Below are 25,253 nucleotides of genomic sequence, written 5' to 3' on the forward strand. Positions count from 1 at the left end.
CATACTTGGCCAACAGGATTATACGGGAATAATAATTCTTGCTTGTACATTATTCATATTAAATAAGAGATAAAATTGGAATAACATGCACCACTATAGATCAATGAACTTTTTAAAAAATGTTTTATGAAAAAAAGGATTTAAGTATCCATATAAAAACTTGATAGGACTCATTAATAATTTAAAAAAAAAAAATAAAACTTATTGATAATTTTCTTTCGTGGTTTCAACACTAACATTCCACACCACAAACATCAACAACACATAATGAGCAAGGAAAATCAATGGCGACTGTAAAATTTTTAATGGATGGGTAATTTAGAAACATACATTTTAGGGGAAATTAAAAAAATATTAATAATAATAAAATAAAATAACATAAAATTCTTAGAATTTGACCCCTATAACAGAAGGGAGACTTTTGTATAGGTCTTAATAAATGTACTTATTATCCAATAAGTCCTGTAAGAATTAATAGCGTTTTTCATTAAACACTATTATAAAAAGTCACTAATTGTTAATTTTTAACGACGATTTGAAAATTGTCACAAAAAATATCACTAATTACAAGTTTTGGTGACAGCTTAAAAAAATAGTCAGAAAAAAAGTCACTAATTTTTAACTTTCGACAATTTAAAAATTCGTCACAGAAAAAGTCACTAATTACAAGTTTTAACGACAATTTATAAAAATCGTGACAAAAAAGAGTCACTGATTATTAATTTTTAGCGATATATGTAAAAAAATTATCAGAAAAAATTATTTTTAGCGACAATTTTATAAGAACTTATTTACAATAAGACTTGATGAGAATTAAGTTCAACTATTAGGACCTACTGGTAGTTTATCCTAACAAAATAAACTTTTGGGAAGTGGTTTTGTGGACTTTTTTGGCTATTTTAGTCACAAAAGACAAAATAGGCTATATTTAGCCACAACAAACAAAACATCATATCCAATCCATAATCATTACACTATTTTCTGCCAAAAAAAGCCAAAAAACCCTTCCCAAACCAAGCTTTTTAGCCTAAGCTAAAATAGCCAAAAAGTTATAAAGCCAAAAAGCCAACCCACTTCCCAAACCAACCCTTAGAATTTTTAATTTTGTCAATTTAAATATACATATATTTTTAATCTAAACTATTTGTTTAGTTTTGTTTAAGTAAGATTGATAAAAAATGATATTTTGGTCATTATGCTCTACAAAAAAAAAAAAAAAAAAGGTATTTTAAATATTTTACATATCTATATTGAGTTTAATAATTAAAATATTATTATTTTTTATCAATTTTACTTAACAAAAATAAGCAAATGATTTAAATTAAAACATGAAAAATTAAATTGATTAGATAAAAAATAAAAAAAAATTATTTTGTTATAAGAGTCAATTGTAGAATTTTATTTGTAATTTTTCACACTACATCAAATCTATAAGAAAAATAACTTCTCTTGTACTAACATTCAAGTTTTCATTGCTAACAAATAACAAACTAAATTAAATATTCAAATCATAAATAAAAGAAATTTTTTAATTATTTTGATAATTTAATTCAACGAGAATTTATATTTTGAATGATAACACATCTTATTGTTATTATATGAAACACATCTTATTGTTATTATATGTGTGACCATTAACAATCATTAAAACAAAAAACAATATCATTGAAGTTTTAAACTCAAGAAGAAAAAAATAACGATCCAGACCTTTCAAGTCTGCCACAAGCTTCACCATATTTCGTTTGCCTTTGCTAGAGTTGATTTTTTCTTTTTGATGTCGAGAGAGATGAAGCAACATAGAAAATCAACCTTATTGACAGTGTAAAACCTGAGTTTTATATAATTGGATTGGGTCACTTACTATTTTTATAGTAGGATCAAATATTGAGTTCAATCACCACCACCCCCAACCACCACCACCACCACCCGGGTTTTCTCGTTCAAACTCGGATCCGATCCAGGCAAGATTTACCATTGAGTTCATTGCTTTGTTGAAGCTCCAAATACCCCCTATATGTAATTCCATGGTATGCAATGGGATGGAAATCAGTGTCCACCAACTCTTGGGCAGGACTTACAACTTTATCAAGTGGAGGTCCATGAGATGTTGCTATGGAGATCCTGTTTGCTTTGTTGTTCACCATGGCTCGGTGTACAACACTCTTGTATTTGCCATTGGTCAGTATCTGCAATATACCATAACAATTGATATTACCAAATGCGAAAAATAATTTTCCATGAAACAAATTAAATCAGAAGCACATTTGTATTACATGGAAAACACATTTTCAGAAATGAATTCTATACACAAATCTTGTACAATCTTGTCTATTCATGTGACTTTTTTGTTTTTGTGCTCATAATACTATGACCGTCTGCAAGTAATATTCAGTGTGGTGTTTGTTATAACTTCAACTCGTCATAGTGCCAACCTATGATCAAATCAAAGTGGGATCAACCTTGGTTATCACCAAAAGTGATATTTGAATATGCCCCAAAGTAGACTTATACCTCAAAATTGTATTAATTATACCATACATACTTCATTTCATGGATGTTTTTGTCTGTTTTATAGTATTTCGTCATCAAAATTAAAAGATATTGTGAGCTATAAGAATGGATTTGCAAAAGTTGAAGTGAGTGGGTGTTCAAGATGTGTAAGATGAGTAATCAAAATCTATGAATTGGGGTAGTCAAATTATAAGGAGTGAGTTGATTTACATATATATCATCTACATGTATATAGAAGAAAAAGCAGAAGTTAATATTCAATTGAATATTGTGACTTACATGTGCTGACGCCCTGGACTAGACAACTCCCCAAAAATTACATACCATCTGCATTCTCACTTTTCAGTCATTGGATTTAAAAGTTGAACGTGAACCATTTGTCATAGCTACATTTGGTTGTAATTAATGCTATTTTGAGGCATAATTGATCATTTTACTTAATTCACCACAATGAGGTGTAACTAACGTTCTTTTGGAAAATAATCAGAAATCACAACAAAATATAACCAATTTTAATTTGATAATTTACTAGAACCACCACCATAATGACAGGTAACCAAACACTATAATACTTCTTCGTAACCAAACACCAATTTAAACCTTACTACCATAATAGCATGACAAAGGAATGTAATAATATATTTACCTCCATGTGATCTCCAGTATTCACAAGAATGGAATTAGGAAGAGGATTAATAGGGACCCACTTGCCATTGTGTAGGACTTGAAGTCCACCAAGCTGGTTCTGTATGAGGAGGGTCAATAAGCCGTGGTCCGAATGAGGAGGCATGCCAATGGCCAACTCTTGTTGTGGGCATGGTGGGTAAAAATTGAAAACAAGAAGTTGTGACCCAAATTCAACCTCCATTGCTTTATCTATGTAGTTTTCTTCCAATCCCAAGCTCATAGATATCCCTTTGAGTAATTCACTTGCCACATCCCTGGCCCTTTTGCAGTATTCTTGTGAAATTTCTCTGCAAGAATGCAACATGGTGTTGGGACTTTTTTTGAATTTTAATTTTATATATGTAAGTAATTTTGTATATACAGACTAACTCAATAAGAAATGTAATTCATCTAGTAAATGAGAGTGTGAGCTTCAGATTTTGAATAACATTTTGATATAAGAGGTGAAAATTTAACAATTATGTTATAGGCATAGAAAGAAGTGTACAAGATAGACATAGACAGTGGACTTCATGCCCATTGTGTCGATTCTCTGCACTTTTTTGTATCCATAGACTTTATCACAATCTAATAAGCTTGAGTTTTACATATTTATCATTTCTTTCAATTCTTCCATGTTTCAATCGATCAAATCCCTTTGCCCCTCACTCTTCGAGAATCGAAAAGATCATTTTTACGTTTGAATTTGTTAATTTGGAATTTGGGTTCTCCTACTTCATTTTTATTTACATTTTTTTTTTCATCACAACAAATCATTTTTTTTCCACAACGGCATGTAATATCTTTCTATGGGTTCCCGGGTCTCTTTATTAAAGCCTATTTGTGGTGCACAATTTTGTAAAATGTAGGTAGTGGTTATGATTGATTTTTCATTTTATTTTCTATTATCGTTAATGGCAGAATCATTACATATACGCTCCGTTTGTTTAGACAGAAAACATTTTATGAAAAATATTTTTCGTATTTTCTAGCATTTGGTAGAATGAAAAATGAAAATCAACGAAAAACATTTTCTATGATCAATAAAAAATAAGTCTATGTGAACATAAAATATTTTTTACTTTTAGAAAGCAAAAAAAATTTTTCGGACTAAAATTTTACCAATACCACCATCACCACGAACATTGCTATCACCTTTATCGCCGCCCCGCCACCATGCCAGAACCTCTGCCCCCACCATCACTCCACCACCACCACTACCAAACATAGAAAAATGTTTTTCTAAAAAATTTTTTCCGTACAAAATATTTTCCACATAAACAAATGAAGCAATAGCATGCCCGGTCTGTAACATCTTATTTTTGTAATAAAAAATACTAGGTTGAAATATCTATATTAATTAATAATACTACAAAATACACTTTATTTGAAGATTAACCTTGTTTGGTTTGTTTTTCAGAAAAATTTTTAGGAAAAATTCTCTACAAACAAATTTTCAAGAGTAATCAAATCAAACAAATTTTTCTAAAAAAAATTTCAAAATTTTGTTTGGTTACCTACTTTCCAAAATCACTATCTCTCATAGACATCAAATCAATTACTTTTTTTAAAACTCCCTCCCCAAAACAATTTTCCAAAACCATTTCTGAAAAAAGACAAATCGAACAGATTTTCGTACTTTTTATCTCAAAAACTACTCTACAAATAGTTTTTTTTTTTTTTTTTTTGTCGTTCCAAGACAACGTCCCTTGCAGAGATCATCAATATGTTTTGTTATCCGTTCTAAATAAGAGACTATAATCTGAAAACTTACTCCGATTTCCCAAGACAAATTCCGCTTAATTCAAGACTCACACAGCAGGAGAATATTAATCCCACACCAAGTGTTGGTAACAACAACTTGAGACTTAATTTCCTAAGCAATTACGTTACGCCCAAAAGGTGGGCTCAAGGAGTTTTGAACTTGAGATCTAGGGTCTTAACCTCCAAGCAGTATTTACCAAGTACGCAACATTCCTTGAGTTAAGATTGAGTTCTTACTCAACCAAAAAAATAAATAAATAAATAAATAAAAACAAAAAAAGAAATGTCAATAAAACGATGACATCAATTCAAAAGCACTTTTTATTTATTATTATAAATATAGCAGACAGAATTCCATTGGTCTGATTCGGGACCTTAAGATAGATTTTGACCCCCATAGAAGGGAAGAAGAAGCTGCATAGGCTTAATGTGAATTAGTTGGATGGAAAAGTTGCTTATGATAATGTCTCTGCAACAGCAGCTACAGATCAGCCTATAGCTGCAGAAGAAGAGAAGTTGAGCTGTAGTTGAAGCCACAGAGCTGAGCTCCTTTCTGCAGCAGATTGATACAGCAGAAGCTATACAAATCTGTTACAGATCAGTTAGAGATAGTGGTGCATGTGTTACATATAGTGATGTGTTAGTTAGTTAGAAAGTTGTTATAACTGTACCTTAGGTTAGTTAACTAGTAACTATTAGATTAGTTAATTAGTAACTAGAGTTACATTTGTTGTATATAAAACTAACTGTATAGAAGCTATTTGGTGTAATGAAAATATTAGTTTCAGATTCTCTTTATGGTATCAGAGCCTTCTAGCTCTTGCAAGCATTAAAACCTTCATCTTCAATCTCTCAATGGTGAATCTTCCTCAAGAATCAGCAATGGCAGCTTCTTCATCAGGTATATCTACCAGTGCTTCTTTACCTTCCAATCTCACTCTGCTCATCTCCAATCTCAATTCGTTTGTTCCAATCAAACTTGAGACTACAAATTATCTGATATGGAGAAGTCAATTCCAAAACATATTACGAGCCACAAATCTACTTGGATTTGTTGATGGATCAAAGAAATGTCCTTCTTCCACAATTCTGGATGAGAATCATAATGCTGTAGTCAATCCAGACTACACAGAATGGATTACTGTTGATGCACATTTACTTAGTTGTATTACTGCTACACTGTCTTCATCCATATACACATCTGTTCTGCATTGTCTCACTAGTCATGAAGTATGGACTACATTGGCTACAAGATTCACCTCCTTGTCTAGATCACATGTACATCAATTGAAAACTAAGCTCAATCATCTTACCAAGAAGAATTCAACAATGGAGGACTATCTCTGTCAAATCAAAACTATTGCTGATCACTTAAGTCTTGTTGGCTCACCAATTCATGATGAAGATCTGGTTTTACTTACTCTAAATGGACTACCTGATGAGTACAATGCTTTTAAAACATCCATTCGTACCAGATCTGAACCTATCTCCATTACTGCCTTATCTTCCTTATTATGTTCTGAATCCATTCATATTGAAGGCTTTCTTAAACAAGCTCACACATCAGATCTTCCATTTGCTTACACTGCTACCAGACCTTATTCTAGAGGAAGTGCTCGAGGTTACAACAGAGGTGGATACAAAGGTAATAATTCAGGAACTTCAGGCAGCAGATTTTTTAAACATATGAACAGAGATGGAGGACAAGGTAACATCTATAGAGGTGGAGGACATACTAGCAATGGAGTACAAGGCAGATCATCTTTGCAGCATTCACAACTGATTTGTCAAATATGTGGCAAAGCAAACCACTTAGCCATGGATTGCTGGCACAGAATGGATCAATCTTTTCACTCCTCTTCTTCACAAGGCAGAGGATCACAGTCTAAAGCATATGTTGCCTCTTCTTCCACCACTTCTGCTGCTCCAGAATTTCAGTTTCAGTCTGCCTCTGCTGCAACTATCCCAGAATATCAGGCTACCTCTGCTGCATCTGTTCCTAGTTCAAATTGGTTCTTAGATTCTGGAGCCACCACTCATTTCAGCAATGATCTTAATAATTTCACTCAATTTCAGCCTTATCAAGGCTCTGATCATGTCACTATAGGAGATGGTTCAACTCTACCAATTCATCACACTGGAAATGGTTTGCTTCCTACACCAAGTACTTCTTTCTATCTTCATAATTTGCTTCATGTTCCTTCCCTTTCTACCAATCTTTTGTCAGTTCATCAATTCATAAAAGATAACAACTGCACTATTACTTTTGATGCTGATTGTTTCATTATACAGGACAAGTTTTCCAAGCAAATTCTGCATAAAGGTCATCACACAGCTGGTCTTTATTCTCTCTCAGCTTCATCTGTTGTTCCTGGAACTTCTTCCACAACTTGCTTCAAAACTTCCACTAGACCTTCTTCTTGCAGCAAGAGCACTTGGCATAGTAGATTAGGTCATCCTTCTAGTAATAAGCTACAAGTGCTTGTATCCCAAAATTTGTTACCCACTAATGTACCTAGTTCTAATGATAATAAGTTGTGCTCCCATTGCTGTGTTTCTAAGAGTCATAGATTGCCATTTCATCTGTCCAATTCCACTGTAAATCAACCATTGGCTCTTATTCATTCTGATGTATGGGGACCCTTTAATGCATCTATTTCACATTTTAAGTACTATGTTCTTTTCATTGATGATTACAGTAAATTTACTTGGCTATTTCCTCTTACTTACAAAAGTGAGGTATTTTCTAAATTTGTTGAATTCAAGGCCTTTGTTGAGACTCAATTTACCACTAAGCTTCAAGTCCTTAGAAGTGATAATGGAGGGGAATATTTAGCAAATAAGTTTCAGCAATTTTTAAAAGATAAGGGCATTGAACATCAACTTAGTTGTCCTCATACTCCTGCTCAGAATGGAGTAGCTGAGAGGAAGCATAGGCACTTAATTGAAACTACTATTGCCCTAATGCATCAATCTGCTCTTCCATTGACCTATTGGTTTGATGCTCTTGCCACCTCAGTATTTCTTATTAACAGACTTCCTACTTCCAAGCTTAGTAATCTCACTCCTTTTCAAACTTTTTTTCATCACTCACCTGATTACTCCTTTCTCAAAGTGTTTGGTTGTAGATGTTTTCCTTGGCTGAGACCTTACACCAGTCACAAACTTCAGCCTAGATCTGTCCCTTGTGTCTTTATTGGTTATGTTCCCTCTACCAAAGGGTATAGATGTCTTGATGTTGCTACTGGCCATATTTTTGTTTCCAGACATGTCATTTTTGATGAGAATACCTTTCCATTTCAGTCTTCATCTATGTCTTCTCCTCAGTCTGTTCCTCCTTCACTCTCTCAGTTGCAAACTTTCTTTTGGCCTGTCACTGATTCAGTCAATTCCTGTTCTGGTTCTCATCCTACAGGTTCTTCTCTACCTGCTGTAAATTCTATTTCCTCTACTCCAGTTCTGTCTGGTTCTCATTTGACTCCCTCTTCTAGTTCTGAACACCTTGAAGTTGCAGGTTCTGGTTCAGTTTCTGTCCCTGATGCAGTTGTTGTTTCTGGTTCTAGACCTGCTGATTCTAGACCTGCACCTGTTGCAGTTTCTGGTTTTGTTCCATCAATTCCCATTTCTTCCATCTCCATTGATTTACCTTTTCCTGCTTCTACTTCAAATACTCATCCCATGCTCACCAGGTCTAAGTCTCACTCTCTCCATGCTGAGTCTAAGTCTCACTCTCTCCATGCTGACTGTCTTCTCACTTCTTTTTCTCCCACTGAACCTGATACTTTTCAAGCTGCTTCTACCTCTCCTAAATGGCAGGCAGCTATGTTAGATGAGTTTCAAGCCTTGCAAAGGCAAGGCACTTGGTCTCTTGTGCCTTTACCTCCAGACAAAATTGCTATTGGCTGCAAATGGGTTTATAGACTTAAAAGAAATTCAGATGGCTCCATTGCTCGGTATAAGGCTGGACTTGTAGCCAAAGGGTTTCTCCAAACTGAGGGCATTGATTATCATGAGACTTTTAGTCCTGTTGCCAAGCAACCTACAGTCAGAGTTCTTCTATCCTTAGCTCTACATTTTCAATGGTCTATTCGGCAACTGGATATATCTAATGCCTTTTTGCATGGTGTTTTAGAGGAGGAAGTCTATATGCAACAACCTCAAGGATTCATTGATGCTTCTCATCCTAATTTGGTTTGCAAATTGCATAAAGCTCTTTATGGTCTTAAACAGGCTCCCCGGGCATGGTTTTCTACCTTCTCTTCCTTTTTACTATCTTGTGGTTTTATCTCTAGTCATTGTGATTCATCCTTGTTTGTCAAGAAGACAGCAGACTCCATTACCATTCTCCTCATTTATGTTGATGATATCTTGCTAACTGGTAGTGATGGTGCTTATATCACTACTTTGATTACTCAAATGCATGGTGCTTTTGCTATGAAGGAGCTTGGGTTGCTTAATTACTTCCTTGGCATCTCTGTGTCCTCATCTCCTATGGGCTATTTCTTATCTCAGCAAAAGTATGCTTCTGAGTTGCTTGTAAAAGCTAATATGGCTGACTGCAAGCCATACTCTTCTCCCATGGCTCTTAAACCTTCTTCTTCTCCTAATGATCATTTACCTTGTTCCAACCCATCTCTCTACAGAAGTATTGTTGGAGGCCTCCAATACCTAACCATCACCAGACCAGATATTGCTTTTGCAGTGAACTTTGCTTGTCAATTTATGCACCAACCTCTTGTTCACCACTTTGTTATGGTTAAACGACTGCTCCGCTATCTCAAAGGCACTATTGGCTATGGTCTGCAATTTAGTCCTGGACCTCTTACACTGCATGCCTTTTCAGACTCTGATTGGGCTGGCAATTCCCTGGATAGACGTTCCACTACTGGCTTCTGTGTTTTTCTTGGTCCTAATTTGGTCTCATGGTCTGCGAAAAAGCAGCCTACTGTGGCTAGATCCTCCACTGAAGCTGAATATAGAGCACTGGCTCACACTGCTGCTGAGCTAAGTTGGCTTGGCATGCTTCTCTCTGAATTGCATGTTCCTTCTCCTTCTCCTACTTTATGGTGTGATAATATATCTGCCATATCTCTGTCTTCCAATCCTGTTTTTCATGCCCGAACTAAACATATCGAGGTGGACTATCACTATGTTAGAGAAAGAGTAGCTGCTAAACAACTTTCCATTTGTCATATTCCAACATCTGATCAGGTGGCAGATATTTTCACCAAACCTCTGTCTCTTTCCCGCTTTACTTATCTTCAGTCCAAGCTTATGGTTCTTCCCTCTCCCATCAGCTTGAAGGGGCCTGTTAATGTCTCTGCAACAGCAGCTACAGATCAGCCTATAGCTGCAGAAGAAGAGAAGTTGAGCTGTAGTTGAAGCCACAGAGCTGAGCTCCTTTCTGCAGCAGATTGATACAGCAGAAGCTATACAAATCTGTTACAGATCAGTTAGAGATAGTGGTGCATGTGTTACATATAGTGATGTGTTAGTTAGTTAGAAAGTTGTTATAACTGTACCTTAGGTTAGTTAACTAGTAACTATTAGATTAGTTAATTAGTAACTAGCGTTACATTTGTTGTCTATAAAACTAACTGTATAGAAGCTATTTGGTGTAATGAAAATATTAGTTTCAGATTCTCTTTAGCTTAGGCCCAATTTAAATTGTATTGAGAGTTGGTTGTCTAGACCAGACCTCCCAACCTTTTTTTTGGAGTTTGATATTCTTTATGTTTGGGCTTTATTATCAAGTTGTCACAAAAACTTAATTAAAATTTTACGACAACGAGAAAGTGTAAAACATAAATTTAAAAGTATGAAATTTACTAAATTTTTTTTTAAAAAAAATCACTAAATACAAAAAATTATAAAAATTCAATATATTTTTATTTTTGTATTTATTGAATTCCTTTTAAATTTCTTCACAAATATTATGTGTTAAGTATATTTAGATTAGTTTAATTTAGAGTTAATTAGTTAAAAGTCCTATTTACAAATGTTATGGTAGATCAGATCCTATTTAAAATTGTTTGAACAAGTTTTATTTAGTAAAACTAAGAATATTATCAGTTTTTTTTTCAATTTTTAAAACTAAGAACATTATCAACTTTACATAGTAATATTTCAGATAATTGTTTCACTAATTGATAAAAAAAAAAGAGGGTATGAGATTAAATGTTTTTGACCTTTTACTTATTTGTTTGATTTAACTATCCAATAAAATCGAGAACATATAAAATAGATAACATGAACAGTTTTTTTTCAATTTTAAAACTAAGAACATTATGCTTGGTTATCATTTTTCAAAAAAACTTTTCAGAAAATTTTACTTTCTTATTTTCCGTGTTTTTTTGCTTTTACAGATTTTTTTTAATATTTTAAGCAATTTTTTTAATTTTTAGACATACTTAACATAAATATACCTAAAAAGTAAAAAAAAAATTTGAAAAAAATCTTTTAAAAATTCACAAAATATCACAAATACAAAAAAAATACGAGAATTCAGTACATTTTTTGTATTTTTATGTATTTATTAATTTTTTAAAATATTTTTTCACAAATTTTTTACTTTTTGGATACATCTACGTAAGGTGCATCTAAAAAAGTAAAATAAATGTTTAAAATTTTTAAAATATTCACTAAAAACAGAAAAACAAAAAAATAAAAAAACTCAGTTTTCAAAAAACTTAATCCAAAAAACTCAAACTAAACACAGTTTTTTTCTTTTTTATAGTTTTTTTTTTCTTCAGTTTTACACATCAATGTTCTACCATCATGCTTCTTTATAAACACAAAATTTTTCAGTTTTGCACAAATAATAATTCAATTTTTTCAAAAAAAAAAAAACCATTTTATTTATTTATTTTTTTGCACATAATTTTTTTTTTAATTTGAAAGTTGATATTTTAAAGTTTTGAATCAAAATAAATGTCAAATCATCATGTTCATTTATAGTAATCATAAATGATGAACAATCATTGTTTGAAGGGTAATTCCGACTATTAAAAATTTAATGAGATTTAAAGATTCAAAAAATCTTAGTTAGAACTTAATGGAATATAAGTTTATAAATTAAAAATTGTGTGTAAATACCCTTTTAATTTAATGTATTGCTTAATTTAATTTAATTTAATTTTCTATCAATTGACAAAAAGAAAAAACGAAAAAAGAGTACATTATCCATCTAAATTTTTTTTGACTAAAATAAGAATTTTCCCCCCCTAAAATCAATAAAACATGAAAAAAAAAATTAAATTAAAAACTGTTTTCGAAACACAAAACCAAACAGAATGAATCATTTTTTGAAGGAAAAAGAAAAAAAAGAAGAAAAAAAAAAAGTCATGGTACCTGAAGCAGGCTGGCTTATTAGGCGAATTGACGTGGGGATGAACATGAACCTTGAGATAATCCCTCCAAAACAATGACTTATCAACAAGGACATTAAAGCTTGTACCACTCCTTATTGGATCAAATAATTGCTTCCCGTTGTACTCTCCCTTTTCCTCCTCACTCATATCAAAAAAACTTTTACTTGCCTTCACCATATCATCCATCAACTTCTTTTGCACACCATGATTGATTACCTAAGAATGCAGCCACTCAAGCTTCGAAAAAAAAACAAAACAGATAGAGAAGAGGAACGAACTAATATCCACTTTTAATTATGTGATTTTTTTTTTATGTGGCATAATTATTATTATTATTATTATTTGGACCAAGGTGTTCAAAATTGTTTGTTGGACCAAGGTGTTCCAACATATATATAGAATGGAGCTGATATTCTTCTCCCCCATTTAGCTAGCAAGAAAATTAAAAAAATACCATAAAGAATCCCCAGTCGAGGCATGCGTTGCCAATATCTTGGATGACTTTGGATCGTTGATCAGGATCACCAGAAGTTAGTAGGGAAAAATCAATGGTTGGGATTGCTTCTTCTTGGGAGAGGACTGTATCATCTTCTTGACTCGAGGACGCAATAATAAACTTGGATGGAATAGCTGACTGATGAAAACCTGAATCAACGAGTCCTTTTACGCTATACATCTTGTTGGAGAGAAAAGAAACAAGAAACAAGAGAGAGAGAGAGAGAGAGAGAGTTTGGGTTGGGATAGATCTAGGTAAGTTTGTTTGCAAGAAGAAAGCAGCTCTGGCTTTAAAGGCGATGAGATTAGTTCACGGCGATTAATTGAGATGCGCAAAAATTGGTTCGGATACTCAATTATAAGAAAAAATAGAAAACATTTGAAATTTAAAAAAAAATCCCCATAATTTCACCTCTAATAATGTGAAATAATTAGTTTCAATTTTTTATTTGTCACATACTTAATTATATAAAGTTCTACTCCCTTAACATGTCATTAAAACTACAACTAGGGTGATAAAATAGAAAAATGTAACAAAACTCAAAAAAAAAAAAAAAATTATATATATATATATATATATATATAGAAGAAAGCAGCACGTGGTTCTACTCCTAAAATCAAACAATAATGTTTGAAACACTATTAATTTACCAATAAATATACTAAGGGGAGATTACACTAAACCCTCCTCAATTATAACTCATTTTTTAATTACTTCCTTAATATTTAAAACTCAACACTTAGCCTTCTTCAAATGAGAAAAAAATTATACAATAAATGGGTTCCACAGCAACATTCTTTTAAGGTAATTTTGCCACCATCAACTCCCCGGACAATGCGACGGTTAGGGCCTTGATAGATTCCTAGAATGGTGGCTGGAACCCTGAGTTTCTTACTCAACAATTTCTGGGTATTGATGCTGAAGCTATTCGACGCATTCCTCTTTGTCCAACATTACCTTCGGATAAATTGGTTTGGCACTTTACGTGGAATGGAGAGTTTTCTGGGCGATCGGTGCATCATTTGTGTGTGGAAATGAGCCACTCAGATGGCCACGGTGTATCCTCTGATGATGGCATGTTAAAAAATAGTTTTGGCGCACTCTATGGCAGCTTCGTATTCCGAATAAAATCAAGATCTTCGGCTGGAAAATGTGTCTTGGGTTGTTACCAGTTCGGGCAAACTTGCGGAAACGCCATATTGTGAATATGGATTTATGTACGTGGTGTGGAGATAAGGTTGAAACAGTGGGCCATTGTTTTCACAATTTTTGGTTTGCGATGCAAGTTTGGATGTCTAGCTCGATCTTTATGGTTATCAACTCTATGCCTATTACCAATTGCTTTTGAGTGGGTTTGCAATCTTATGGCCAAGTATGAGTTTATTTATTACTATTTGTTGGTGCTTATGGAATCATAGGAACTCGGTTATTTTTGAAAATAAGCGGAGGACTGTGGATGAGGTTGTCTTTTGCTGAGAAGTATGTGATAGAGTATGCTCAAGCCGAACACTGTAGTCAAATTCCAGTGCATCGAGTGCGGCTTCGATGATGGCTTGTGCCAAGAGAGGGTATCTTTAAATTGAATTTTGAGGGATCGGTACGGAAGGCCCAAGTGGTTGCTAGTATTGGGATTATTGTTCATGGCTATAATGGGACGGTTATTGCTTCTATGGTCAAATTCCTTATCTCGAGAATGTTGATTGTATGGAAGCCTTGGGTGTGGTCAAAGTGCTTCAATTTGGGTGTGATTTGGGTTTGGTTGATATTCAACTTAAAAGAGATTCTATAAATGTTGAGTATGCAATTTAGGGGAAGACGGATAATTTGTTTTGTTATGGTTATTAGGTGGGCGTTACTCAGTTTATAATTTCATTTATCATTGATCTCACATGTTTATAGAGAAATCAATTATGCGGCACATTGTCTAAATAGGTTAACTTTTGATTTTGATTCACCACGAGTTTAAATGGAAAAAATTCTTTTTCTTTAATGATATTGGTGGCTTTTGAGGTTATCTTAAATATATATATATATATGAATTATAAAAATTATTAACACTGTTAACAGATAATATAAATTTACTTTTTTACCCTTCAAAAATATCTGGTAAAAAATAAGTAGATAATAAAACAATAACCATCGTCTGTCCCACTTTACTTTCAATGATGTACCAGATACAAAAATGACAATACAATTGAAATATATTACAAATAAGGCACCATTCAAAACCCTAAACACACCTTACAAAGCAGACCTCCAGCCTTATACAATCACAGAAGCAATCAAAAAAATGAAGCACGTGCAGAGAAAATAAACACAACTTACAAAGCAGACCTCCAGCGCCAGCCTCTTTTTTCTTCCAACCACCCTCATCGACCACCTGTTTTCCCACCGCCACTGACCGAAAAACCACTCTACCACAAACTTTTACAGCCTGCCCTTTATGGTCCGCACAAACAGAAAATGAAAAATTAAATTTTCATAATTTTATTTGCATATATAACATCCAGAGAAGCTCTATAACGGTGTGTTTGTGTTTGGTTGGAGGATTTGAGGAGAGATTGAAAAAGGCAAGGGAAAAAGTGTCTGAAACTAGGTGAAATATATTCATATTTTATTCACATTTCACCTATCTTTTTTATTTTTCTTTCCAAATCTCTCCTCAAATCACTCAACCAAACACAGCATAAAGGTATCCTAGGAGGGAAAATTCATCTTCTGTTTTGCAAATACCTCTTCTGATCCCTTTCATCGATTGCCTCATCTTGCCCCGACCATTGATTAAAACCCTGCCCCCCCCCCCCACCATCCACATTGATTGAAACCCCCCAACAGGCAGATGGCCACCCTGTGTACATGGTCGTCAAATGCATCCCACCACGTATTTCTTTCATCAACTTAAAAATTGGAATTCTGTGATGGTCACATTTGTACCGCAATTGCAAAAGATAATCAGTGAAATATTTTTTTGTTTTGGATGAGATATGAATAATTATTTGTATGTTATATATATAGATTTGCTCAGAAGTAAAAATACGAAATATTTTGTACAATATTATTGGGGTAAATTACAAACACACCCTCTGAGATTTACTTAAATTATAAATTATTTTCTGTGATTCTAGAAATTATATTATGCCCCTTACAGTGTTTAATTTCACAACAAATAGGTCATTTTATTAATAAATTATTAAGTTAATTAACAGTTTTTAATAATATTAAAATTTTATTTTAATTAATAATTTAAATAATTTTATTATTGTATTGGTGAAAAATTAGAAATTTCACTTTTTCAATTAATTTTGTTAAATAAAATTTTTGACAAAGTGGTATTTGTAATTTTTCAAACCACAAGGGGCAATTCGTATTTTAAGCAAATCTCAATAAATATATTTGTAATTTACTCACATTATTGTATTCTATTAGAATTTTCTATATATATATATATATATATATATTAATTTTAGCAATTTTTATTACATCTCTTAGAGCATCCACACCAATCTTTTTAAATTTTTAGTCAAATTATAACTAAAAAAGTCATTTTTCTATTTTAGCTAATCACTCGTTGCATCAAACTCTATATTGTAATTCAATCTTATTAAAATATTTGTTATTATTATTTTTTTAATTAAATTGATGAGCTGCAGCCAAACAATTATTATTTTCATTTGTAAAGGTAAAACTGGAAGAAATGAAAAAAATAAAAATAAAAAAAGCTATTGACCGGTTGATCGAACAGACATCTGGCAACACACAAGTAGCGATGAACAGTATCTCACTTATTGTAGCGAGATATTGTAACAAACACAAATTTTGACGAACTGCAAACGAAACTAATAGAGGTGATTTTTTTAAATTTATATTGTTAATTTAATTAAGAAACAATTTCAATGATACTAATATTGATGCTCGTTGGTACACAGTGCAATTTACATTTTAGTCAAAATCACATCCAAATTATTTGTCTACTTTGAAACGAATAATGAAGTACTGGATTGTGTGGAGCATTTTCATCAGAGACCTCAGGACCATATATATATGTATGTGAAATTAAATGAAATATAAATATATGTGAAGTTTGTGTTTGATTAAAAAATTTAGAAAAAAAGAAAATATATATGAAATTAGATGAAATATAAATATATTTTATTTATCTTTTTTCTTTTTATTTCTCTTTCTTTTTTTAAATTTCTTCTTAAATCTCTCAATCAGACAGAACCTAATAACTTATTAGAGATAATTTACACCTTCTAGTGGCTATGAAGGGCCTGAAAAAAGATATGATATGAGCTCTCCTCTATTTCTATCAGATCCAATGCTTTTTCCCTTTTTTTTTTAAAAAAAAAATAAAAATAAAAATTAAACAATATTGATTTGGATGTTAGAATTAGTATCATCTCAAGAGGACATGGTGAACATCTTTAGCATGAAATTCATACAATTATTTAGATTTCAAAAAAAAAAAAAAAAAAAAAATCTAGAGAGACAAGGTGTTCGCGTCGGTTTAGTTTTTTGTTATGGGTACTATTCAAGTTGTTCTTACTCGTTACAGAGAAAACTATTTTGAAAAGTATTGTAAGAAAGCACGTATATACAAATAGTACATGTAACCAGTCCAAACGGAAAGCAAAAAAGGATTGAGTTACTTACAGATTGAAGAAGGAAGGATGTGGGTCTGAAACCACGAAGGTGATGTTGAAAATACAAGCTTCGCAAGTGCAAAAGTGGCAGCAATGGAGGTTCAGGCAAGAAAAAGAGAGAAGATGAATAGTGCAAGTGAAACGGTTTGAAGCATAAGGGTTTGTTTTGTAAAAAGGAAGGAAAAAAGGCGGGACTGTTCAAAATTCGCGAGGTACGAGGGCGGCGTGACAGCTACGATGGGCCAGTAAGAGTTTGCCACGTGTCCAAGGAATAGAAAGCGATTCAGTTACAGCGTCTGAAAAGACGTTTTGACTAGACAGATTAGTAGCTCGGTGTAAATGGAGCCAGATATAAATTTGGCTCGGATGAAGGCTACAATTTAGCTCGGTTTAGAAAACTATAGTTTTTAGCTCGGCTGGAAACGGGTAATCCCGATCATGTTACGCAGATGGAATTGAGGGGCAATTGAGAGGGTAATTTATGTATAAATTAGACCGAGCTGGGTAATGGGCCATGCTGAAAGCCACAGTAAGAACGGCAGAGTATAAGGGCCTAGAAGTTAGCCCGGTGCAAGAGAGCGGTAACAGTTAGCTCGGTCATGCCATATTGAGCCGAAGTATGTTGAGCTTTCCTTAGAACCTTGCTATTGGTTAGCTCGGTCCAAGCTCGTTGTGGTTAGTACGGTCTCAGACAACCCAGTTGGAATATGTCAAACCAAGGTACACTCAGTGAGAGGAAGAACCGAGCTAATGAGAGCTCGGTCTAGTCTGTGGCTTTAGCATGACCATGTTATCTCGATCGTATTGACATCCAACCGTGGTAGAACTATCTCACTTGGTTTAAGCAGTGAGAGGGTGTTGAAGGATAAGCATTATCTTTCAGGAATGTGATTCCTAGGAGGACTCTACATGGAGCAGTAAGAGTCCTACTTGGATTGTGCCACGCGGAACCTATAAAAGCTCACAACATCGTCTATGAAGAGGTAACACACAACTTTGATTCCCGAACACACAGACCTTTTGTCTATTTGTCTATTTTGCTGACTTAGGCATCGGAGAGGTATCCGGCACACACCCGCCGACTAGCTCATGTTTGTGTTTTCAGGGAGTAAAACAACGACGTTTAAAGGAGCATATACTTGGTCAACAGGATTATACGAGAGGAATATTTCTTGCTCGTACATTATTCATATTAAATAAGAGATAAAATTGGAATAACATGCTCCACTATTGATCAATGAACTTTTTAAAAATTGTTTTATGAAAAAAAGGATTTAAGTATCCATATAAAAACTTGATAGGACTCATTAATAATTTTAAAAACAAAATAAAACTTATTGATAATTTTCTTTCGTGGTTTCAACACTAACATTCCACACCACAAACATCAACAACACATAACGAGCAAGGAAAATCAATGGCGACTGTAAAATTTTTAATGGATGGGTAATTTAGAAACATACATTTTAGGGGAAATTAAAAAAATATTAATAATAATAAAATAAAATAACATAAAATTCTTAGAATTTGACCCCTATAACAGAAAGGAGACTTATGTATAGGTCTTAATAGGTGTACTTATTATCCAATAAGTCTTGTAAGAATTAATAGCGTTTTTCATTAAACACTATTACAAAAAGTCACTAATTGTTAATTTTCAACGACAATTTAAAAATTGTCACAAAAAATATCACTAGTTAAAAGTTTTGGTGACAGCTTAAAAAAATAGTCAGAAAAAAAGTCACTAATTTTTAACTTTCGACAATTTAAAAATTCGTCACAGAAAAAGTCACTAATTATAAGTTTTAACGACAATTTATAAAAATCGTGACAAAAAAGAGTCACTGATTATTAATTTTTAGCGATATATGTAAAAAAATTATCAGGAAAAATTATTTTTAGCGACAATTTTACAAGAACTTATTTACAATAAGACTTGATGAGAATTAAGTTCAACTATTAGGACCTATTGGTAGTTTATCCTAACAAAATAAACTTTTGGGAAGTGGTTTTGTGGATTTTTTTGGCTATTTTAGTCACAAATGACAAAATAGGCTATTTTAGCCACAACAAACAGAACATCATATCCAATCCATAATCATTACATTCTTTTCTCACAAAAAAAGTCAAAAAATCCAAAAAAGTCAAAAAAGCAAAAAAGCCCTTTCGAAACCAAGCTTTCTAGCCTAGGCTAAAATAGCCAAAAAGTTATAAAGCCAAAAAGCCAACCTACTTCCCAAACCAACCCTTAGAACTTTTAATTTTGTCAATTTAAATATACTTATATTTTTAATCTAAACTATTTGTTTAGTTTTGTTTAAGTAATTAAGATTGATAAAAAATGATATTTTGGTCATTATGCTCTACAAAAAAAAAAAAAAATTGATATTTTAAATATTTTACTTATCTATATTGAGTTTAATAATTATAATATTATTATTTTTTTTATCAATTTTACATAACAAAAATAAGCAAATGATTTAAATTAAAAATAAATTAAAACATGAAAATTTAAATTGATAAAATAAAAAATAAAAAAATTATTTTGTTATAAGAGTCAATTGTAGAATTTTATTTGTAATTTTTCACACTACATCAAATCTATAAGAAAAATAACTTCTCTTGTACTTGATAAGCTACATCAGTCCAAGCCACCAAATCAAACAGATCAGTCCAAGCCACCAGATCAAACAGATCAGTCCAAATCCAAGCCATCTGTTGAAGACACTCAAGGGCTGAGCACGTGTATAAAATTGAGACAGTTATCATCCACTTATGGTTGTTAGCATAAATCTGTTAAGCTGTTATCTAAACTCAACTGTGGTTAGTTAGTTAGGATATTGAGTTAGATAGTTATAATTTCTGTATAAAAAGGAAGCTGTAGTTGTATGTGTAATATACATTTTTTTGAAATGAGAATCTGATATTCTAAATTCCTTTATGGTATCAGAGCATTTGAGCTCCATCGAGCATTTTCTATCTTCAACAAAAATCCAGTAATGGCAGCAAATCTGCAAGATGCTACTATAAGAAATCTACAAGCAACAATGGCAGATTCGATCTCTGTTTCAGGTTCTGCAGATATCTCCATGTTACCTTCAAATCTCACTCTTCTTATCTCCAATCTCAACTCCTTTGTTCCAATCAAACTTGACTCTACAAACTATATCATTTGGAAGAGTCAGTTTCAGAATATCTTGAGAGCTACAAAGCTACTAGGTTTTGTTGATGGTTCTATATCCTGTCCTTCATCTACAATCCATGATGCACACGGCAATTCTGTTCCAAATCCAGCATTTACGCATTGGATCACCATTGATACACATTTGTTGAGTTGTATTACTGCTACACTTTCACCATCCATCTTCACATCTGTTTTTCACTGTGGAACAAGTACAGAGGTATGGAATACACTGGCTACTCGATTTACATCTCTCTCTCGATCTCATATTCATCAGCTAAAGAACAAGCTCAATCATTTGACAAAGAAGAATCTCACTATGGAGGATTACTTGAATCAAATTAAGGCTGTTTCTGATCAGTTGAGTTTGGCTGGTTCACCAATTGAAGATGAAGATTTAGTTTTACTCACCTTAAATGGTTTACTTGATGAATATAATGCTTTCAAGACAACTATTCGTGCAAGATCTGAGCCTATTACTATTTCTGCTTTGTCTGCCCTCCTGTGTTCTGAATCTATTCACATTGACACCTCTCTCAAGCACACTCATGCTTCTGATCTGCCTTTTGCTTATGCAACTACTCGAGGAAATTATAGAGGTTTCAGAAGTTCTCAAAGAGGAGGATATTGAGGTTATGGCTCATATAGAGGTCGAACTGGCAACAGATTTTCACAAAACAAAGGTGGAGGCAGAACTTCTCAGTTCCAACAGTTTTCATCTCCACATCAGTCTTCTGTTCAAAGTAGCAGACCATCTTCTCAGTTTCAATCTCAGTTTCAATTTCCACATTAGTCCTCTGTTGGTTCTTTGGTCTGTCAAATTTGTGGAAAGCCTAATCATTCAGCTTTGGAATGTTGGCATAGACTTGATACAACACTTCAAGCATCTAAAGCTCATCCCAGGGCTTATGTTGCCTCCTCATCTACCAATATTATTCCTGATTCTCCCATGCATACAGCAGAAAGTTCTACTTGGTTCTTAGATTCTGCTGCTTCCAATTATTTCACAAATGATCTCAACAACTTGAATACTTACCAACCTTATCTTGGTTCAGATCAAGTCACTGTGGGAAATGGTTCCACTTTACCTATTCTTCATACTGGTAATGGCATTCTTCCTACTCCTACTGTCCCTTTCACACTTAACAATTTATTCCATGTTCCATCTATTTCTTCAAATCTTCTGTCAGTTCACCAATTCATTGTTGATAACAAATGCACCATTACTTTTGATGTTGACTTCTTTGTTATACAGGACAAACTTACCAAGAAGGTTCTGTATAAAGGAGGTTTTTCTCATGGTCTTTACCATCTACCAACTTCAGCTTCATTGTCTTCTCCACCTGTTTGTCTTCATTGTTCCACTGAAGATTCTGCTCATCATGCTTCTCTTTGGCATTCTAGATTAGGACATCCTTCCTCCAAGAAGTTGAATTGTCTTGTTTATAAGCAGCATTTACCTACTATGGATGCTACTGTTGTTTCCAATAAATTGTGCACACATTGTTGTGTGTCTAAGAGTCATAGGTTGCCATTTAGTCTTTCAACTTCCACTGTAAATCAACCTTTAGCTCTTATCCATTCTGATGTATGGGGCCCTTTTGTTGCCTCTGTTTCAAACTATAAATACTATGTTCTTTTCATTGATGACTTTAGTAAATTTACATGGTTATTTCCTTTGTCTTACAAGAGTGAAGTTTTTTCCAAATTTCTTGATTTTAAGACTTTTGTGGAAACACAGTTTCACACCAAACTTCAAATTCTGTGCAGTGATAATGGGGGTGAATATTTGGCTTCTAAATTTCAACATTTTTTAACCACCAGAGGTATTGAGCATCAGCTCACTTGTCCATATACTCCTGCTCAGAATGGAGTAGCTGAGAGGAAGCATAGACACTTGATTGAAACCACTATCACTCTCATGCATCAATCTTCTCTTCCTGTCAAATATTGGTTTGATGCTCTTGCTGCTTCTGTATTTCTGATTAACAGACATCCTACTTCCAAGCTCAACAATTTAACTCCTTTTGAAGTACTGTTTAAGCAGGTTCCTGATTATAATTTTTTTAAAAGTTTTTGGCTGTAAATGCTATCCTTGGCTTCAACACTATACTACCCACAAACTTCAGCCAAAATCCATTCCTTGTGTGTTTCTTGGTTACCAACCGTCTACAAAGGGGTATAGGTGTCTTGATTTGTCCAGTGGGAAGATCTATATTTCCAGACATGTTCTTTTTGATGAAACTACTTTTCCATTTCAAGATCCTTCTTTAAGTGTTTCTCTTCCTGCTCCTACTTTACCTCAGTTGCATACATTCTTTTGGCCGCCAGATTCACTTTCCCTAGCTCCTGCATCTGTTGCTGTTTCTGCAGCTAGTTCTGTTCCTTGTGTTGTTCCATCTGCACCAGCACTTTCTGTCTCTGCAGATCCTAGTTCTGCATCTGCAGGTCCTGTCTCTGCAGCTCCTACTTTTGTTTGTCCAGCACCAGCACCTCCTGCTGCTGCAACCTTACCACTCTCTCATTCTACTGTACCAATGACCCTTCCTACTATTACTTCCATCACTCCTCCTACAACATCAATTCCTATTTCCTCTATCTCTATAGACTTGCCTCTTCTTTCACCTTCTCAGAATCATCATTCCATGCAGACCAGATCTAAGACCAAAGCTGTGTCAACTTGTTTCTTAGCCTCTACTGTTGTTCCTTCTGAGGATATTGAACCATCTACTTATCAAGAGGCAGCTCACTCTTCTATATGGCAAGCTGCCATGTTGGATGAATTCCAAGCTTTACAAAACCAGGCCACCTGGTCTCTTGTTCCCTTACCTCCTGGTAAATCTGCTATTGGTTCCAAATGGGTGTACAGGATTAAGAAAAATTCAGATGGTACAATTGCAAGATATAAGGCTCGTTTGGTTGCTAAGGGTTTTCTTCAAACAGAAGGAATTGATTTTCATGAGACATTCAGTCCTGTGGCTAAACAACCAATTGTTCGGATTCTTTTAACTTTGGCACTTCATTTCCAATGGACTATCAAGCAGCTTGACATATCAAATGCTTTTCTTCATGGTGTTCTTGAGGAAGAAGTCTATATGCATCAGCCTCAAGGCTTCATTGATGTATCATCTCCTCATTTGGTTTGCAAACTGCACAAATCTCTTTATGGTCTGAAACAAGCCCCAAGGGCTTGGTATTCCACCTTTTCCACCTTTCTTCATTCTCATGGTTTTCTCTCTAGTCACTGTGATTCTTCTCTTTTTGTTAAGAAATCAGCTTCTTCTATTCTTATCTTACTTATCTATGTTGATGATATTCTTTTAACTGGTAGTGATGTTTCTGAAATTGCTCAACTTGTTCATCACATGCATTCTACTTTTGCCATGAAAGAGCTTGGTTCTATCAATTATTTTCTTGGTATTTCAGTCACTTCTTCTTCTCATGGCTATTTTCTCTCTCAGCACAAATATGCCTCAGAAATCCTTGCCAAAGCTAGCATGACTGACTGTAAATCATATTCCTCACCTATGGCTCTTAACCATGTTCATTCTTCCACTGATCTTCCATTCTCTAATCCTACTCTTTACCGTAGCATTGTGGGTGCTCTTCAATACTTAACTATCACTCGTCCTGATCTTTCCTTTGCTGTGAACTATGCTTGTCAATTTATGCATCTTCCTCTTGTTAGTCATTTTGCTCATGTTAAACGTCTTCTCAGATACCTAAAAGGTACTCTCCATCTTGGCCTTCATTTTAGTCCTGGTCCTCTTATTCTTCAGGCTTACTCCGATTTTGATTGGGCTGGCAACTCTTATGATCGAAGATCTACAACTGGATATTGTGTTTTCCTTGGATCAAATTTGATCTCTTGGTCATCTAAAAAGTAACCAACAGTAGCCCGCTCTTCTACTGAGGCGGAATATCGTGCTTTGGCTCAAACAGCAGCAGAGCTTAGTTGGCTTACTATGCTCCTATCTGATCTTCACATCACAGTCCCTTCTCCTACACTGTGGTGTGATAATATCTCTGCTATTTCTCTTTCATCTAATCCTGTGTTCCATGCTCGTACCAAGCATATAGAGGTTGATTATCATTATGTTCGAGAGAAAGTCACTAATAAGCAGCTCAATATTCTTCACATTTCCACATCTGATCAAATCGCCGATATTTTCACTAAACCTCTTTCTCCTCAGCGGTTTCAGTACCTACAGTCCAAGCTTATGGTTCTCCAAGCTCCCCTAAGCTTGAGGGGGCATGATGAGCTACATCAGTCCAAGCCACCAAATCAAACAGATCAGTCCAAGCCACCAGATCAAACAGATCAGTCCAAGTCCAAGCCATCAGAGTCCAAGCCATCAGAGTCCAAGCCACCAGATCAAACAGATCAGTCCAAATCCAAGCCATCTGTTGAAGACACTCAAGGGCTGAGCACATGTATAAAATTGAGACAGTTATCATCCACTTGTGGTTGTTAGCATAAATCTGTTAAGCTGTTATCTAAACTCAACTGTGGTTAGTTAGTTAGGATATTGAGTTAGATAGTTATAATTTCTGTATAAAAAGGAAGCTGTAGTTGTATGTGTAATATACATTTTTTTGAAATGAGAATCTGATATTCTAAA

At 33.9% G+C, this 25,253-nt stretch overlaps 1 protein-coding gene across 1 annotated transcript; it reads right to left on the reverse strand.

Annotated features, from left to right (window-relative positions):
- Nucleotides 1–1,585: 1,585 nt before the first annotated feature.
- Nucleotides 1,586–13,078, reverse strand: LOC145792777 (2-oxoglutarate-dependent dioxygenase 19-like). The gene is made up of 4 exons (XM_082874241.1): nt 12,766–13,078; nt 12,292–12,527; nt 3,158–3,485; nt 1,586–2,186 (listed from the first exon to the last, which is right to left on the reverse strand). Exons 1-4 carry the CDS (start codon nt 12,985–12,987, stop codon nt 1,941–1,943), a joined length of 1,032 nt encoding a protein of 343 aa, XP_082730367.1. The 5' UTR covers nt 12,988–13,078; the 3' UTR covers nt 1,586–1,940.
- Between the last annotated feature and the right edge of the window lie 12,175 nt (nt 13,079–25,253).

Source organism: Camellia sinensis, chromosome 6 (genome assembly GCF_055761805.1).
Source record: "Camellia sinensis isolate YWXY chromosome 6, ASM5576180v1, whole genome shotgun sequence".
Classification (NCBI taxonomy): Eukaryota; Viridiplantae; Streptophyta; class Magnoliopsida; order Ericales; family Theaceae; genus Camellia; species Camellia sinensis.